This window comes from Ascaphus truei, chromosome 23 (assembly GCF_040206685.1).
Source record: "Ascaphus truei isolate aAscTru1 chromosome 23, aAscTru1.hap1, whole genome shotgun sequence".
Taxonomy (NCBI): Eukaryota; Metazoa; Chordata; class Amphibia; order Anura; family Ascaphidae; genus Ascaphus; species Ascaphus truei.
In genome coordinates, this window is record NC_134505.1 from 2,526,079 (window position 1) to 2,548,153 (window position 22,075).

The following is a 22,075-nucleotide window of genomic DNA, read 5'->3' on the forward strand; positions in this document are numbered from 1 at the left end:
ATATATAGTCCCGGGAACTCCGCGTGTGCGCGTGAGGCGGACACACACACACACGCACACAAACATTCACACACACACACGCAGACACAAACATTCACACACACACACGCAGACACAAACATTCACACGCACACACACGCAGACACAAACATTCACACGCACACACGCAGACACAAACATTCACACGCACACACACACGCAGACACAAACATTCACACGCACACACACGCAGACACAAACATTCACACACACACACACGCAGACACAAACATTCACACGCACACACACGCAGACACAAACATTCACACGCACACACACGCAGACACAAACATTCACACGCACACACACGCAGACACAAACATTCACACGCAGACACACGCAGACACAAACATTCACACGCACACACACGCAGACACAAACATTCACACGCACACACGCAGACACAAACATTCACACGCACACACGCACGCACACAAACATTCACACACACACACGCAGACACAAACATTCACACACACACACGCAGACACAAACATTCACACACACACGCACGCACACAAACATTCACACGCACACACACGCAGACACAAACATTCACACGCACACACACGCAGACACAAACATTCACACGCACACACGCAGACACAAACATTCACACGCACACACACGCAGACACAAACATTCACACGCACACACACGCAGACACAAACATTCACACGCACACACGCAGACACAAACATTCACACGCACACACACGCAGACACAAACATTCACACGCACACACACGCACACAAACATTCACACACACGCAGACACAAACATTCACACGCACACACGCAGACACAAACATTCACACGCACACACACACGCACACAAACATTCACACACACACACGCAGACACAAACATTCACACGCACACACACGCAGACACAAACATTCACACGCACACACACGCACACAAACATTCACACACACGCAGACACAAACATTCACACGCACACACGCAGACACAAACATTCACACGCACACACACACGCACACAAACATTCACACACACACACGCAGACACAAACATTCACACGCACACACACGCAGACACAAACATTCACACGCACACACACGCACACAAACATTCACACACACGCAGACACAAACATTCACACGCACACACGCAGACACAAACATTCACACGCACACACACGCAGACACAAACATTCACACGCACACACACGCAGACACAAACGTTCGCACGCAGACACAAACATTCACACACACGCAGACACAAACATTCACACACACACACGCACACAAACATTCACACACACACACGCAGACACAAACATTCACACGCACACACACGCAGACACAAACATTCACACACACACACACGCAGACACAATCATTCACACGCAGACACGCAGACACAAACGTTCGCACGCAGACACAAACATTCACACACACGCAGACACAAACATTCACACACACGCACACAAACATTCACACACACGCAGACACAAACATTCACACGCACACACACGCAGACACAAACATTCACACGCACACACACGCAGACACAAACATTCACACGCACACACACGCAGACACAAACATTCACACGCACACACGCAGACACAAACGTTCGCACGCAGACACAAACATTCACAAACACGCAGACACAAACATTCACACACACACAGACACAAACATTCACACGCACACACACGCAGACACAAACATTCACACGCACACACACGCAGACACAAACATTCACACGCACACACACGCAGACACAAACATTCACACGCACACACGCAGACACAAACATTCACACGCACACACACGCAGACACAAACATTCACACGCACACACACGCAGACACAAACATTCACACGCACACACACGCAGACACAAACATTCACACGCAGACACAAACATTCACACGCACACACACGCAGACACAAACATTCACACGCACACACGCAGACACAAACATTCACACGCACACACACGCAGACACAAACATTCACACGCACACACACGCAGACACAAACATTCACACGCACACACACGCAGACACAAACGTTTGCACGCAGACACAAACATTCACACACACGCAGACACAAACATTCACACGCACACACACGCAGACACAAACATTCACACGCACACACACGCAGACACAAACATTCACACACACACACGCAGACACAAACATTCACACGCAGACACAAACATTCACACACACGCAGACACAAACATTCACACACACACACGCACACAAACGTTCGCACGCAGACACAAACGTTCGCACGCAGACACAAACATTCACACACACGCAGACACAAACATTCACACACACACACGCACACAAACGTTCGCACGCAGACACAAACATTCACACACACGCAGACACAAACATTCACACACGCACACAAACATTCACACACACGCAGACACAAACATTCACACGCACACACACGCAGACACAAACATTCACACGCACACACACGCAGACACAAACATTCACACGCACACACACGCAGACACAAACATTCACACGCACACACACGCAGACACAAACATTCACACGCACACACACGCAGACACAAACATTCACACGCACACACACGCAGACACAAACATTCACACGCACACACATGCAGACACAAACATTCACACACACACACGCAGACACAAACATTCACACGCAGACACAAACATTCACACACACGCAGACACAAACATTCACACACACACACGCACACAAACATTCACACGCAGACACAAACATTCACACGCACACACACATTCACACGCACACACACGCAGACACAAACATTCACACGCACACACACGCAGACACAAACATTCACACGCACACACACGCAGACACAAACATTCACACGCACACACACGCAGACACAAACATTCACACGCACACACTCGCAGACACAAACATTCACACGCACACACACGCAGACACAAACATTCACACACACACACGCAGACACAAACATTCACACGCAGACACAAACATTCACACACACGCAGACACAAACATTCACACACACACACGCACACAAACGTTCGCACGCAGACACAAACGTTCGCACGCAGACACAAACATTCACACACACGCAGACACAAACATTCACACACACACACGCACACAAACGTTCGCACGCAGACACAAACATTCACACACACGCAGACACAAACATTCACACACGCACACAAACATTCACACACACGCAGACACAAACATTCACACGCACACACACGCAGACACAAACATTCACACGCACACACACGCTGACACAAACATTCACACGCACACACACGCAGACACAAACATTCACACGCAGACACAAACATTCACACGCACACACACACATTCACACGCACACAAACATTCACACGCACACACACGCAGACACAAACATTCACACGCACACACACGCAGACACAAACATTCACACGCACACACACGCAGACACAAACATTTACACGCACACACACGCAGACACAAACATTCACACGCACACACACGCAGACACAAACATTCACACGCACACACATGCAGACACAAACATTCACACACACACACGCAGACACAAACATTCACACGCAGACACAAACATTCACACACACGCAGACACAAACATTCACACACACACACGCACACAAACATTCACACGCAGACACAAACATTCACACGCACACACACATTCACACGCACACACACGCAGACACAAACATTCACACGCACACACACGCAGACACAAACATTCACACGCACACACACGCAGACACAAACATTCACACGCACACACACGCAGACACAAACATTCACACGCACACACTCGCAGACACAAACATTCACACGCACACACACGCAGACACAAACATTCACACACACACACGCAGACACAAACATTCACACGCAGACACAAACATTCACACACACGCAGACACAAACATTCACACACACGCAGACACAAACATTCACACACACACACGCACACAAACGTTCGCACGCAGACACAAACGTTCGCACGCAGACACAAACATTCACACACACGCAGACACAAACATTCACACACACACACGCACACAAACGTTCGCACGCAGACACAAACATTCACACACACGCAGACACAAACATTCACACACGCACACAAACATTCACACACACGCAGACACAAACATTCACACGCACACACACGCAGACACAAACATTCACACGCACACACACGCTGACACAAACATTCACACGCACACACACGCAGACACAAACATTCACACGCAGACACAAACATTCACACGCACACACACACATTCACACGCACACAAACATTCACACGCACACACACGCAGACACAAACATTCACACGCACACACACGCAGACACAAACATTCACACGCACACACACGCAGACACAAACGTCGCACGCAGACACAAACATTCACACACACACACAGACACAAACATTCACACACACACACACGCAGACACAAACATTCACACACACGCAGACACAAACATTCACACGCACACACACGCAGACACAAACATTCACACGCACACACGCAGACACAAACGTTCGCACGCAGACACAAACATTCACACACACGCAGACACAAACATTCACACGCACACACGCAGACACAAACGTTCGCACGCAGACACAAACATTCACACACACGCAGACACAAACATTCACACGCACACACGCAGACACAAACATTCGCACGCAGACACAAACATTCACACACACGCAGACACAAACATTCACACGCACACACACGCAGACACAAACATTCACACGCACACACGCAGACACAAACGTTCGCACGCAGACACAAACATTCACACGCACACACACGCAGACACAAACGTTCGCACGCAGACACAAACATTCACACGCACACACACGCAGACACAAACGTTCGCACGCAGACACAAACATTCACACGCAGACACAAACATTCACACGCAGACACACACATTCACACGCACACACGCAGACATAAACATTCACACGCACACACACGCAGACACAAACATTCACACGCAGACACACACACACACAAAAACATTCACACGCAGGCACAAACATTCACACGCACACACACGCAGACACAAACATTCACACGCAGGCACAAACATTCACACGCAGACACAAACATTCACACGCAGACACACACACACACACAAAAACATTCACACGCAGGCACAAACATTCACACGCAGACACAAACATTCACACCAAAACATTCACACGCAGGCACAAGCATTCACACGCACACACACGCAGACACAAACATTCACACGCACACACACGCAGACACAAACATTCACACGCACACACACGCAGACACAAACATTCACACGCACACACAAACATTCACACGCAGACACACACACAAAAACATTCACACGCAGACACAAACATTCTCACGCAGACACACACACACACGCACACAAACATTCACACGCAGACACACACACACAAAAACATTCACACGCAGACACAAACATTCTCACGCAGACACACACAAAAACATTCACACGCAGACACACACCCACGCACACAAACATTCACACACACACACGCAGACACAAACATTCACACGCACACACACGCAGACACAAACATTCGCACGCAGACACAAACATTCACACGCAGACACAAACATTCACACGCAGACACACACACACAAAAACATTCACACGCAGACACAAACATTCTCACGCAGACACACACACACGCACACAAACATTCACACGCAGGCACAAACATTCACACACAGACACACACACACACAAAAACATTCACACGCAGACACAAACATTCACACGCACACACACGCAGACACAAACATTCACACGCACACACACGCAGACACAAACATTCACACGCACACACACGCAGACACAAACATTCACACGCACACACGCAGACACAAACATTCACACGCACACACACGCAGACACAAACGTTCACACGCACACACACGCAGACACAAACATTCACACGCACACACACGCAGACACAAACATTCGCACGCAGACACAAACATTCACACGCAGACACAAACATTCACACGCAGACACACACACACAAACAAAAACATTCACACGCAGACACAAACATTCTCACGCAGACACACACACAAAAACATTCACACGCAGACACACACCCACGCAGACACAAACACTTGCACACAGACACACACACAAACATTCACACGCAGACACAAACAGACACACACACACACGCCTCCCCTTCACCCGCTCTCCTCTACTCCAAGGCTGACTCTGCCTATAAAGTGAGAGCACACGGCCAGCTGACTATGTCCTTGGGCTAGTGAATTAATCACTGGATGTATGATATAGAGATATATATTATTTACATACATATACATATATATCTCCAAACACACTTATATACCTCTACACCGCACGCACGCACGCACACACACACACACACTGCCTTTCACCCATTATCACCCAGCATACAGTGCTCCCACTGCAGCAAGGGATTCTGGGAAATTACATGCAAACGGGCACACTGGCTTTGCATCAAATCCCATGCTGTGCTTAAAAGCGAAGCATTTTCTTATAAGGGTTCCATGTAAAAATGGATTCGAGGCAAAATGTGACATTGTGTGCTCATTTGCATGTCGTTTCCCAGAATCCCTTGCTGCAGTGGGAGCACTGTATGCTAGGTGATAATGGTTGAAAGGCAGGCCTGCATGTCATTTCCCAGAATCCCTTGCTGCAGTGGGAGCACTGTATGCTGGGGGATAATGTTGAAAGGCGGGGCTGCATGTCATTTCCCAGAATCCCTTGCTGCAGTGGGAGCACTGTATGCTGGGTGATAATGGTTGAAAGGCAGGGCGGCACGTCATTTCCCAGAATCCCTTGCTGCAGTGGGAGCACTGTATGCTGGGTGATAATGGTTGAAAGGCAGGGCTGCATGTCATTTCCCAGAATCCCTTGCTGCAGTGGGAGCACTGTATGCTGGGGGATAATGTTGAAAGGCAGGGCTGCATGTCATTTCCCAGAATCCCTTGCTGCAGTGGGAGCACTGTATGCTGGGGGATAATGGTTGAAAGGCAGGGCTGCATGTCATTTCCCAGAATCCCTTGCTGCAGTGGGAGCGCTGTGTGCTGGGGGATAATGTTGAAAGGCAGGGCTTCATGTCATTTCCCAGAATCCCTTGCTGCAGTGGGAGCACTGTATGCTGGGGGATAATGGTTGAAAGGCAGGGCTGCATGTCATTTCCCAGAATCCCTTGCTGCAGTGGGAGCGCTGTATGCTGGGGGATAATGTTGAAAGGCAGGGCTGCATGTCATTTCCCAGAATCCCTTGCTGCAGTGGGAGCACTGTATGCTGGATGATAATGGTTGAAAGGCAGGGCTGCATGTCATTTCCCAGAATCCCTTGCTGCAGTGGGAGCACTGTATGCGGGGTGGTAATGGTGAAAGGCGGGGCTGCATGTCATTTCCCAGAATCCCTTGCTGCAGTGGGAGCACTGTATGCTGGGGGATAATGGTTGAAAGGCAGGGCTGCATGTCATTTCCCAGAATCCCTTGCTGCAGTGGGAGCGCTGTGTGCTGGGGGATAATGTTGAAAGGCAGGGCTGCATGTCATTTCCCAGAATCCCTTGCTGCAGTGGGAGCACTGTATGCTGGGGGATAATGGTTGAAAGGCAGGGCTGCATGTCATTTCCCAGAATCCCTTGCTGCAGTGGGAGCACTGTATGCTGGGGGATAATGTTGAAAGGCAGGGCTGCATGTCATTTCCCAGAATCCCTTGCTGCAGTGGGAGCACTGTATGCTGGGGGATAATGTTGAAAGGCAGGGCTGCATGTCATTACCCAGAATCCCTTGCTGCAGTGGGAGCACTGTATGCTGGGGGATAATGTTGAAAGGCAGGGGTTTCTGTGAAACGGTGGAGGTTACTTGTCGCCTTTTTCACCCACCATAAATTAAATAATGTACACACACACACACACACACACACACACACACACACACACACACACACACACACACACACACACACACACACACACACACACACACACACACACACACACACACACACACACACACACACACACACACACACACACACACACACACACACACACACACACACACACACACACACACACACACACACTTCAAAAGGTTCCCAGCTCCCTTTGGGATACAGAGACCCCAAGAATAAGCGGAGACCCCCCCATACTAATCACTGGTCGCCCGTACCCCATCTCCACACACACACACACACACACACACACACACACACACACACACACACACACACACACACACACACACACACACACACACACACACACACACACACACACACACACACATCACTCTCACACACACACACATCACTCTCACACACACATCACTCTCACACACACATCACTCTCACACACACATCACTCACACACACACATCACTCTCACACACACAAACACACACACACACATCACTCTCACACACACATCACTCACACACACACATCACTCACACACACACACACACACACACACACACACACACACACACACATCATTGTGTTTCCATGGATAACCCCCCCTCCTCTCCCATTAACAGCAAAACTCGTTATCAAAAGCCATTAGTCTCGCCCGCCCGGGCAGCAGGCAGCGGTTACACTAATGGGATAGACACGAGTGCCCTTTGCAGGGAAGAAGCGCGGGCACGAGGGGAGGGGGGGAGGCGCGCAGGGGGGGAGGCGCGCGGGGGGGAGGGGGGGGGGCTGGCGCGGTGAGAGAGGGGGAGGGGGGGGGGGGAGCAGGTGCCCCGTCCCAGGATCAGCAGATCGAAAAGGCCTGGGAAGGAGAAATGGTCAGGGTTTAACCCCTTCCCTGCCAGGAACGCCACTATGTATATATACGTATATATGTACTGTTACATACGCCTACAATACACATCTTCTCTAACTGTGCATGCAATGTCCTGTATATAATGTATCCCCTGTTCATTTATGTAACTGTACTTGTAACCATGTATTATCTGTCACCATATCTCTGTGCCCAGGACATGCGTGAAAACGAGCGGTAACTCTCACTGTATTACTTCCTGGTAAAATATTTTATAAATATATATATATATATATATTATTTGGGATATACTGTATATGGTCATGTCATGATTTCCCCGCGGATTACTTCGGGTGCGTAAATAAACAGCAGCGGGACTGTGGGTGTGTAAATAAAAAGCAGCGGGACTGTGGGTGTGTAAATAAAAAGCAGCGGGACTGTGGGCGTGTAAATAACAAGCAACGGTACTGTGAGCGTGTAAATAAAAAGCAGCGGGACTGTGAGCGTGTAAATAACAAGCAGCGGTACTGTGAGCGTGTAAATAAAAAGCGGGGGGACTGTGAGCGAGTAAATAACAAGCAGCGGGACTGTGAGCGTGTAAATAACAAGCAGCGGTACTGTGAGCGTGTAAATAAAAAGCAGGGGGACTGAGCATGTAAATAACAAGCAGCGGTACGGTGGGTGTGTAAATAAAAAGCAGCGGTACTGTGGGTTTAAATAACAAGCAGCGGTACCGTGGGTGTGTAAATAACAAGCAGCGGTGCTGTGGGTGTGTAAATAACAAGCAGCGGGACTGTGCGAGTGTAAATAACAAGCAGCGGGACTGTGAGCGTGTAAATAAAAAGCAGCGGGACTGTGCGAGTGTAAATAACATGCAGCGGGACTGTGCGAGTGTAAATAACAAGCAGCGGTACGGTGGGTGTGTAAATAAAAAGCAGCGGTACTGTGGGTTTAAATAACAAGCAGCGGTACCGTGGGTGTGTAAATAACAAGCAGCGGTGCTGTGGGTGTGTAAATAACAAGCAGCGGGACTGTGCGAGTGTAAATAACAAGCAGCGGGACTGTGAGCGTGTAAATAAAAAGCAGCGGTACGGTGGGTGTGTAAATAAAAAGCAGCGGGGGTGTGAGCGTGTAAATAACAAGCAGCGGTACTGTGGGCGTGTTAATAACAAACAGCGGTACTGTGGGTGTGTTAATAACAAGCAGCGGTACTGTGAGCGTGTAAATAAAAAGCAGGGGGACTGAGCATGTAAATAACAAGCAGCGGTACGGTGGGTGTGTAAATAAAAAGCAGCGGGGGTGTGAGTGTGTAAATAAAAAGCAGCGGGACTGTGCGAGTGTAAATAACAAGCAGCGGTACAGTGGGTGGAAATAACAAGCAGCGGGACTGTGGGTGTGTAAATAACAAGCAGCGGTGCTGTGGGTGTGTAAATAACAAGCAGCGGTACTGTGGGCGTGTAAATAACAAGCAGCGGGACTGTGAGCGTGTAAATAACAAGCAGTGGTGCTGTGAGCGTGCAAATAACAAGCAGCGGTACCGTGGGTGTGTAAATAACAAGCAGCGGTACCGTGGGTGTGTAAATAACAAGCCGCGGTACTGTGGGTGTGTAAATAACAAGCCGCAGTACTGTGGGCGTATAAATAACAAGCCGCAGTACTGTGGGCGTGTAAATAACAAGCCGCAGTACTGTGGGCGTGTAAATAACAAGCCGCGGTACTGTGGGCGTGTAAATAATAAGACGCGGTACGGTGGGTGTGTAAATATAAAGATGTGGTACTGTGAGCGTGTATATAACAAGCAGCAGTACTGTGTGTGTAAATATAAAGATGTAGTACTGTGAGCGTGTAAATAACAAGCAGAGGAACTGTGGGTGTGTAAATAACAAGCTGCGGTACTGTGGGTGTGTAAATAATAAGACGCGGTACGGTGGGAGTGTAAATAAAATCAGCGGGACTGTGCGTGTGTAAATATAAAGATGTAGTACTGTGAGCGTGTAAATAACAAGCAGAGGAACTGTGGGTGTGTAAATAACAAGCTGCGGTACTGTGGGTGTGTAAATAATAAGACGCGGTACGGTGGGAGTGTAAATAAAATCAGCGGGACTGTGCGTGTGTAAATATAAAGATGTGGTACTGTGAGCGTGTAAATAACAAGCAGCGGTACCGTGGGTGTGTAATTATAATGATGTGGTACTTGGGGGTACTTCCCACGTCACTATGGGGGTCTCACTAGCGCAGAGGGGTCTGAGCGTGCCGGCCTGCGGTTCCCTGATGTCGCTGTACAGATCACCCCGCATTATTCGCACCATCATCTGAAGCGACAGAAATAACCGCGCTTCTCCCGCGTGACGCTGAGCGCGGACCCCTCCCCCCTCCCCCTCTTACACGTCACGCGCGCCCAGGGGGCGACAATCACACCAACATGTATGTCACTTTATTTATACCGCGCCCAACAGCGCTTACATAAAAGATAAGGAAATATATATATATATACATACACAGACACACACACACATACACACACACACACACACACACACACACACACACACACACACACACACACAGCGGCGAGATCATATTTCAAACCTAAAATGTTATTAGATCTTAATCTAACGCCTAATATCAGATAAAGATAACCTGATCCAAGAAACGACACACAAACATGATACTTTTCCACATTTATTTTTCCACCAACGATTCAGCATTCAGTGTCCACGTGTGAGTCCGCGTGTGACCGTTTAGATCCAGTAGCTGGTGGCGCCACCTCGCGCAGCAATGACTTCAACTGCGCTTGTCCTGGAACCGCCGTCGGGTTTGAGGGAATTTGGGCCCATTCCTCCTTACAGAACTGCTTCAGCTCAGTGACATGTGAGGGCTTCCTTGCAGGGACACCTCGCTTCAGGTCCTGCCACAACATTTCCATGGGGTTTAGGTCCGGGCTGTGACTAGGACATTATAAAACGTGGAATGTCTTCTTCTGCCGCCACTCTTGTGTATCTCTGCTTGTATGTTTAGGATCGCTGTCCTGTTGCATGACCCACTTTCCCTTCAGCTCACGGACGGCTGGCCTGACATTCTCCTCTAGAGTCTTCTAATACAGCCCAGAATTCATGGTTGTGTCAATGATGGCAAGGCGTCCAGGTCCTGAGGCAGCAAAGCAGCCCCAAACCCTCACACTCCCACCGCCATGCTCGTCGGTTGGGAACGAGGTTCTTCTGTTCGAACTGAGTTTTGGTTTTGGACAAACTTAACGTTTCTCATTGATGCTAAAAAGTTCTACCTCATCTGTCCAGAGAACATTGTTCCAGAAGTCTTGTGGATCATCGGCGTGCTCTTTGGCGATCTTCCGACGGCAGCAACGTTCTTTTTAGAGAGCAGTGGTCTCCTCCTGGCTATCCTTCCATGAACACCATTCCTGTTCAGTCTTTTTTTGATGGTTGAGTCATGAACACTCACATTAGCCGAGGCGAGAGTGGCCTTCAGATCCGTGGATGTTACTCTGGAGTTCTTTGAGACTTCACGGATGATTTGCCGGTTTGTTCTTGGAGAGATTGTGGTAGGACGACCGCTCCTGGGCAGCGTGACCGAGGTCAAGAATTTTAAGAAGATTGAAGTTGAAAGCGCAGGGAAAAAAAACCTGGAGGAATCGTCAAGAAAAAAAAGAAAAAAAAGGATAAGAAAATATCAAGAAAACTAAATTAAAAACAATTAATGAGGAGACAACAAAACATGAAGCAATCCCAAAATCCCAAGACACAGGGATAAGAACTGAATATGCTGAGCTGCGTGAGACGATCCGGAAACGTATAACTGAAGATGGAAGAGTGTAACTGTGATACGGGGAGGTAGTCCTACTGAAGAAGAGGAAGCAGCGACTTACGGTTGGGAAGAAGCCAATCTTTGCACCCTAACAAGACGATGAATCAACCCTGTACAGACCGTGCACTTATCATAGAGAGAGTTTCGAGGACTCCTACATGAAATTGTCCGGGAGCACATAACACCGGGCATAATCCAGCAGAGGTAGAGCGAGAAGAAGCCATCAAACCATGTGTCCATCCAGAAGCAATAAATCCATGAAGAGTGGGAAGGCTCCCGGGGGAAGATGGAATTACAACTGAAGTCTGGATAGAAGCCAGGGGAAGAAGTAGAGGAAATCCTCGTAAAACTCTTTCCACGCGGCTGGAAGGACAGGATAGGTCCATGGAGAAATGCCGTGGTTATCCTCATTCACAAGGAAGGAGACGCAGAAGATGAAGAACCACAGACCAACTAGACTACTTCCAATTACTTACGAAGATACTCGCTAATCGGATGCAACGGAACCTGGACTTTGCCCGGCCCAGGGAATTCACAGGTTATACCACACAATGGACCCCATCCAACTCGTACAAGAAGTGATTTCCCGAAGTAACGAAGATGATCCACCACTCAGCTTAGGATTCGCAGCTTACGAATTCGATTCGGCGGTTTTGGAGGCGCCAAGAAGACAAAGCGTTGAAGGAGCGTACGTGGATATGGTAAGGAACATATAAACGAGAACGTCACGTCAACCGTTAGCGTACACGAAGATCGAAGCAAAATACGGATCGGCAAGGGAGTGCGGCAGGGAGACACCGTGTCCCCCAAACTTCTCACAGCCCCACTTGGAAAAATTCTTCTTGACATTGAATAGGGGAGGAAGGGGGGGGGGGGGAAGGAATTGAAATCCACAGTGAATACTTGAGACACCTACGATTTGCGGAGGACATGGTTAGTTTTGGTAGAAGAACCTCTAGCAACATATCGGAGAACTCGTCGAAGGAAGTAAGAACGTGGGAACCTCGGCGAGACCAAAGTGATGTCCAACACATGTGTCAAGTCTGCGAAGGCTGAAAGAAATGGAGTGGGAACGAGACGTCGAAGACCTCACCCACTTCAATGGGCAGCGGCATTACCACCACGCTACATCTTCAAAGGTGCTGGACGTCACTTGGAAAAGACAATCAGAAAGTACTGTGGAATGGAGTGGTAATGAGTATTAAAAAGGTGGAGTGCTTCCGTGGTAACCCAATGCTTGGGGGCGTTCCCACGATCTCGACCTAATCTCTGTTGTGATAAGACTGTTTGTAAGCAGTTGTGTGTGCAGGGATAGCGTTAATTCAAGGTGTGCTTTCGTCACACTTCGCTCGCCAAAGAGGTCAAGTTAACCCTCGGCATACACTTAAATGGTCCCCCTCACCTGCAGCGGCCGGACCCCCGACACCCCAGGCGGTAACCAGGGAAACGGGGCGTCTGGGGCGGGCGTTAATTGAGGCGGAAATGTGTGTTTACATGGGAGAGTCACGGTAGTGTTAATGTGACATGGCGTGACGTCATCGTCCGTGTTCAGGGCCTTGTGGGAGGGCGAATGGGGGGAGGCTCAGACGGACCCCGGGAAATCTGTGAGGGCCTTCAAGGTCCAGGGTGTGTGTGTGTATCAGTGGGTGTGTGTGTATCAGTATGTGTGTGTGTCAGTATGTGTATATCAGTAAGTGTGAGTCAGCGTGCTGTGTATGTGAGTCAGTCTGATCTGTGTATCAGTGTGTGTGTGTGTGTGTGTGTGTGTGTATGTGTATCAGTATGTGTGTATCAGTGTGTGTATGTGTATCAGTATGTGTGTATCAGGGTGTGTATGTGTATCAGTATGTGTGTGTGTATCAGTATGTGTGTATCATCATCATGTGTGTGTGTGTGTGTGTGTGTGTGTGTGTATCAGTATGTGTGTACTAGTATATGTGTGTATCAGTATGTGTGTGTATCAGTATGTGTCTCAGTATGTGTGTATGTGTTTGTATCAGTGTGTGTGTATCAGTATGTGTATCAGTGTGTGTGTGCATCAGTATGTGTGTGTGTATATCAGTATGTGTGTCAGTCTGCTGTGTGTGTGTGTGTGTGTGTGTGTATCAGTATGTGTGTATCAGCATGTGTGTGTGTGTATCAGCATGTGTGTGTGTGTATCAGTATGCGTGTGTGTATCAGTATGTGTGTATCAGCATGTGTGTGTGTATCAGTATGTGTGTATCAGTATATGTGTGTATCGGTATGTGTGTGTGTGTATTAGTATGTGTGTGTGTATCAGTATGTTTGAGTCAGCGTGCTGTGTATGTGAGTCAGTCTGCTCTGTGTATCAGTGTGTGTGTTGGTATCAGTGTATGTATGGGTATCAGTGTGTGTGTGTGTATGTATGAGTGAGTCTCCTCTGTGTGTATCAGAGTATATATGTGTGTGTGTATCAGTATGTGTGTGTGTGTATCAGTATGTGTGAGTCAGCGTGCTGTGTATGTGAGTCAGTCTGCTCTGTGTATCAGTGTGTGTGTGTTGGTATCAGTGTGTGTGTGTGTGTGTATATGAGTGAGTCTCCCCTGTGTGTATCAGTGTGTGTGTGTGTGTATCTGAGTCAGGCTGCTCTGTGTGTATCTGTGTATGTTTGTGGATTAGTGTGTGCGTGTGTGTGTGTATCTGAGTCAGTCCGCTGTGTGTGTGTGTGTGTATCTGAGTCAGTCTGCTACGTGTGTATCACAGAGGGGGGAGAGAGACACAAAAATACAGTGTACAGTGTACACAACCATATATATATACACACACTGCAGTGCTGCTTTCACAAGGGATTACACACACACCAATATCACTGGCGCTATCCCCAAGGGGAATCTGCGAACAGTCATTTGAATTCAGGTGACAGCCTGCACACCCCCCGCTCCTATCCTCCCTCACCCCCCCCCATCCTGTCCCCCTCCCACCACATCCCATCCCCCCAACCCCCCCCCCCCCACCACATCCCATCATCCCTCACATCCCCCCCATCCTGTCCCCCCCACCACATCCCATCCCCCCACCCCTCCCACCCCCATCCTCACATCCCCCCATCCTGTCCCCCCACCACCACATCCCATCATCCCTCACATCCCCCCCCATCCTGTCCCCCCACCACCACATCCCCCATCACCCCAACGGGTCCCTAGTGTGTCCGTGGCCAGCTGATGTCACAGGCCAGGATCTCCGGTGTCCCCAGCGTCACCGCGCCGGTGTGACATCACTCACCACTTTCTGTTCCTTAAACTACTGCAATTGTTTTTTTTTTAACCCTTGCATCGCTGGAAACAAGGGGGGACGACCCCGCCAAGCAGAGGGGGTGCAAACATGTCACAGAATCCCCCCCCCCCCCACCTTGTTCGCCAAAAATAGGTCACGTGACCGTGGTCGAAAATGTGACAAACCGCCGAAATGTCACCGAAATCTACCCACGTGGGCCAAATTGCCACCAAAAAAAAAAATCAGTTTCCGTGGAAGTCCGAACGCAAGTCGCGAGAATTTTCTTTTTTTAGCCACGAATCCCGAAATGTGGCGAATTTGGTGTCATCATCTTCTTATTCTCCCCCCCCCCCCCCACACGTGACATTGGCGAGGCGGAACGCGTCGGCGCGCTTCAACCGCGGCGGATCAATGAACCGATTTATACCAAACTTTCGGATATTAACCCGGTCACGACCAGCTAGGCCTGCAACCGCCCTAGGCCGGGTTACAGGGGGAAACAAAATGGCGGCCGGTGACGTGTGGCCAGGAAACAGTGGGGCAAAGAAAATCCTTGGCTTCCGGAGCTTGCAGTCTCAGACGAGGTGGAAGTGCACATAGCGTGAGGGGCCCTTTTTGACTAAACGGCGCTGTTCAATAACATCTTCCAATCCGTCCACTACCATCCAGTCAAGGGAACGGCTCGAATGGGCGACAAGGCGCCTGGCTGCATGGCACCACTTAGCAAGCATGGGCCGTAACCTTTTAGGAACCGCCCAAACTACTTCGCACAACAAGGAGCAAGCCATCTGCGGTTTTCGAAGACTGGCAAACAGTCTTATCAGCCGAAAAAAGCTCATAGCTCCCCCCACCACCATTTAGCGCCGACAGTGAATTTGTAGGCACCTGAACCCAGGAGCTTACGATCTAATGTTGCTTCACAGGATAGATAAGGTCCTAAGAGGAGCCCACCGCTGGTGGGGGTGGGGGTGGGGGGGGGGGGTTCTGCCCTTTAAAAAGGAGACGGGTGGTCCTGGCAGGCAGTGTGACATGTGCACGGTCGCAGGGAGGGTGAGGAGCTGGAGCAGTGACCTTGCCACTTCCTCCGGTGACCTTGAGCTGTTAATGGAGCTGACACAAGAGTCTGCAGCATTTCCAAACCCAGCTGAGGTCAGCAGACTGCAGAGGGCTGCAGGTCTCCGGCTGGATGAATTGCGGCTCAGCTGCTGTCCCCGCGTGGAAGGGGGGGAGTGTGTGCGAGTGTATTCACATAGACCTATATGCATACGTGTGTGTGTACTCACACACACAAATATCTATCTATACACTTTGCCCATTTAGGATTGAAAGGCAACCCCCCCCCCCCCCCCTCCAATATACACGGCAAACGTAGAGAATATACAATATTGCAATGTATAGGTGCTTATCCTATATTCGCCGTATACTTCTATAGGGTCACCCTCTTACACACACCACCTGCCCCCATACACTTCTATAGGGTCACCCTTATACACGCCATCTGCCCCCATTTACTTCTATGGGTTCACCCTCTCCCACACACACAAACCTACCCAGTATACTTCTATAGGGTCACTCTCTTACACACGCCACCTGCCCCCATACACTTCAATAGGATCACACACACACACACACACACACACACACACACACACACACACACACACACACACACACACACACACACACACACACACACACACACACACAAAGATACACACACACACACACACACACACACACACACTTCTATAGGACTATGGGATCATCCTCTTCTTACACACACACTTCTATAGGACTATGGGATCACCCACTTACACACACACACACACACACACACACACACTTCTATAGGATCACCCTCTTACACACACCACCTGCCCCCTATATTTCAATTCTTTAAAAGGATCCCCCCCTCCCCTCTTGCTCACCTACAGGATCAGGTTAAAAAAAAACAAATCTCCCTCACTTTGGGGTATGGGGGAGTTTTTGCCACGCGTCACCCAGCCCAGGCCTGCAGTCTGCGTGCGTACAAAAACTCCCGCAGCCCTCCTGCCGTAAATAATTAACCGCGTTCCCTAATAATGCAGGACAGCACTTTGTCCCCCTATATCGGAGTGCCCGGAGGCGCTTAACTGCCTCCCAATATGTGAGCATATATGATATACACAACTCCAATAATATAACTGAATGTGGATCAGCAGAGAGCGTGCTGGATACACACACACACACACACACACACACACACACACACACACACACACACACACACACACACACACACACACACACACGTATTTAAATAGCTTCTAATATTGTTACATTCCTGCTGTTTTATTATTAGTGCGGCGGCGGCGGCACTGAAGAAGTTTTGGTCACTCTCCCTGCCGTAGTCCTCCGTTGGATGGTAACACAACCTCCTGCAGGTCCGAGACGTGACTCGTATCACGGACACCGCATGACGGATATCGCTGCACCTTTTCGAAATAATCCCAAAGCAGCGGGGCGCAGAGAATGTCAGCCTGGGGCGCCAGGCTAGGCAACAGAGTTTGCCACCTGGGACAAAGAGGGGAGATATGGCGGGCAGTGCCCTGCTGCCCTGCCACTGAGGATCCACATTAACTAATAAACTAATTAGACACATCACATCCCTTAAAAGATCGGAGCCTAATGCTACCATCCCAGTTCCTACAGGCAGCTGTAGGATTGGAAGAGGGTTAGTGTTGGGGTGAGAGGGCAGGGTATGTTTGGGGGTGTGATGGTAAGGGCGGGGGTTAGGATTGGGTTGGCGATAAGCAGGTGGGTTGGGAGGGCATAGGTTTTGGGTGTCAGCCATCTTACCATGGCGTAGGGGGTAAGATCTTATGGGTGGGGGGCACCATTGGGTTGGAGAAGAGAATTAGGAATGGGGTGAAGGGGTATGTTTGGGGTGTCACCCATCATACCTTGAGCTGGAGGGGTGAGAGTAGGGGTCTGGGGTAGGATTGGGATGGTGATGAGCAGTAGGAATGGGGTGGGGGTACGTCGTATGTTTAGGGTGTCAGTCATCTTACCATGAGGTCGTAGTAAGATAGTATGGTGTGGGCATACGATGGTGTGGGTTGGTGAGTAGGAATGGTTTGGGGTGTCACCAATATTACCATGGGGTGGGGGTAAGATGGTACGGGTTGGGGGTAGGATTGGGTTGACAAAGAGGAGTAGGGATGGGTTTGGGTATCACCAATATTACCATGGGGTGGGGGTAAGATGGTATGGGTTGGGGTAGGATTGGGTTGACAAAGAGGAGTAGGGATGGGTTTGGGTATCACCCATCTTACCATGGGGTGGGGGTAAGATGGTACGGGTTGGGGGTAGGATTGGGTTGACAAAGAGGAGTAGGGATGGGTTTGGGTATCACCCATCTTACCATGGGGTGGGGGTAAGATGGTACGGGTTGGGGTAGGATTGGGTTGACAAAGAGGAGTAGGGATGGGTTGGGGTATCACCCATCTTACCATGGGGTGGGGGTAAGATGTTATGAGTTGGGGGTAACAGGGTGGGTGATGGGCAGAAGGTAGGGATTAGTAGGGGGTGTATATATATGGTTTTACCTTCATGATGCTGGTGGTGGTTCTGAGACTGGTTCTCCCCTGGTTCCTCTCCCCTGAGTGGTCCCTGCCGCTGCCCCCAGAGAGGGGACTGTCCACTGAGCATCCATTAACCACCAGCTCCTCTGCCCCCCAGTCAGAGCCCTGCACCCCAAAAAATCCCGCTGCAGAATCCTGACCATCAGCCATCCTGAGTGCACTCACCCCCCTAACACTTAGTCTGGCATGGTGCTAAGCGATCAGCTGTCACTATACACAGTATGCAGCACACACATGCCATGTATATGTCCAGTAGGGGGGTAATCCGTGCAGACACACACCACATGTAGGAAACGGACTGGGGTCCGGAGATCCTGGCTCACATTCCTGTCTCCGTCCTCTTCATTTCCTTAGGATTTCCTGCCCACTGTAGGGTCTCTGCCTGCTGTAGGATCTTGGCTTTGCTGTGGGATCTTTGCTGCACTGTAGGGTCTGTGCTGTGGGATCTTTGCTGCACTGTAGGGTCTGTGCTGTGGGATCTTTGCTGCACTGTAGGGTCTCTTCTGTGGGATCTTTGCTGCACTGTAGGGTCTCTTCTGTGGGATCTTTGCAGCACTGTAGGATCTCTTCTGTGGGATCTTTGCTGCACTGTAGGATCTCTTCTGTGGGATCTTTGCTGCACTGTAGGGTCTTTTCTGTGGGATCTTTGCTGCACTGTAGGGTCTGTGCTGTGGGATCTTTGCTGCACTGTAGGGTCTGTGCTGTGGGATCTGTGCTGCACTGTAGGGTCTGTGCTGTGGGATCTTTGCTGCACTGTAGGGTCTCTTCTGTGGGATCTTTGCTGCACTGTAGGGTCTGTGCTGTGGGATCTTTGCTGCACTGTAGGGTCTCTTCTGTGGGATCTTTGCTGCACTGTAGGGTCTGTGCTGTGGGATCTTTGCTGCACTGTAGGGTCTGTGCTGTAGGATCTGTGCTGTGGGGTATTTGCTGTAGGATCTGTGCTGTGGGGTATTTGCTGTGCTGTGGGGTATTTGCTGTAGGATCTGTGCTGTGGGGTATTTGCTGTGCTGTGGGGTATTTGCTGTAGGATCTGTGCTGTGGGGTATTTGCTGTGCTGTGGGGTATTTGCTGTAGGATCTGTGCTGTGGGGTATTTGCTGTGCTGTAGGGTATTTGCTGTAGGATCTGTGCTGTGGGGTATTTGCTGTGCTGTAGGGTATTTGCTGTAGGATCTGTGCTGTGGGGTATTTGCTGTGCTGTGGGGTATTTGCTGTAGGATCTGTGCGGTATTTACATACAGCCTCTCTGTATCTCTCCCTCCTGTGCCTCTCAGGGGATGTGATTGCTTCTCCCCTCCCCCTGTGTGTGTGTGTGTGTCTCTGTGTCTGTGTGATGGGACTTTCTCACTCATCACACCGCACACTGACTCACATCTCTCACACACACATACATCTTACATATACACACACACACACACCGCACACTGACTCACATCTCTCACACACACATACATCTTACATATACACACACACACCGCACACTGACTCACATCTCTCACACACATACATCTCACATATACATACATATACACACACACACGGACTCACATCTCTCACACACATATACATCTCACAAATACATACATATACACACACACACACTGACATCTCTCACACACATATACATACACACACACACACACACACACACTGACTCACATCTCACACACATATACATACATACATACACACACACACACACACACACACACACACACACACACACACACACACACACACACACACACACACACACACACCGCACACTGACTCACATCTCTCTCTCACACACACACCGCACACTGACTCACATCTCTCACACACATACATCTCACATATACATACACACACCGCACATCTCTCACACACATACATCTCACATATACACACACACCGCACACTGACTCACATCTCTCACACACATACATCTCACATATACATACATATACACACACACTGACTCACATCTCTCACACACATATACATCTCACATATACATACATACACACCGCACACTGACTCACATCTCTCACACACATATACATCTCACATATACATAGATACACACCGCACACTGACTCACATACATCACTCATATACATACATATACACACACACACTGACTCACATCTCTCACACACATATACTTCTCACATATACAGTACATACACACATGCACACACACTGACTCACATACATCTCACATATACACACAAAAAAACAGATTTTAAGTGCGCAAAGAAACCCTCTATTGCAATAAAGGAATATAACCCATATACACCTAAGTGATATAAATATAACACAACCTTGGAAGGTATAGGGTCTGCAGCTGTGCATATAGGAGTGAGAAATCCCTCCTAGAACGGAAGCAAAAGAAAACAAGCGCAGACGCAAATGGTGAAGTAAGTTCAAATCAATTAATATATATTAAAAGGTGTGATATCTGCGTACATCAGTGAAGACAAAAGTAGGCATATCGTGCACTTAGGTTAACATGTTACCCGGCACCACCAGACGCACAGGA

At 49.2% G+C, this 22,075-nt stretch overlaps 1 protein-coding gene across 1 annotated transcript in view; it reads right to left on the bottom strand.

The window, feature by feature from the left end:
- The window catches only part of LOC142473211 (inactive phospholipase C-like protein 2), a 37,617-nt gene extending 16,788 nt beyond the window's left edge, over positions 1–20,829 (bottom strand). The window contains exon 1 of the mRNA XM_075580413.1: positions 19,518–20,829. Coding sequence (XP_075436528.1) covers positions 19,518–19,703 — 186 coding nt within the window. The 5' untranslated portion in view covers positions 19,704–20,829. The remainder of the gene's footprint in view (positions 1–19,517) is intronic.
- Positions 20,830–22,075: the final 1,246 nt, after the last annotated feature.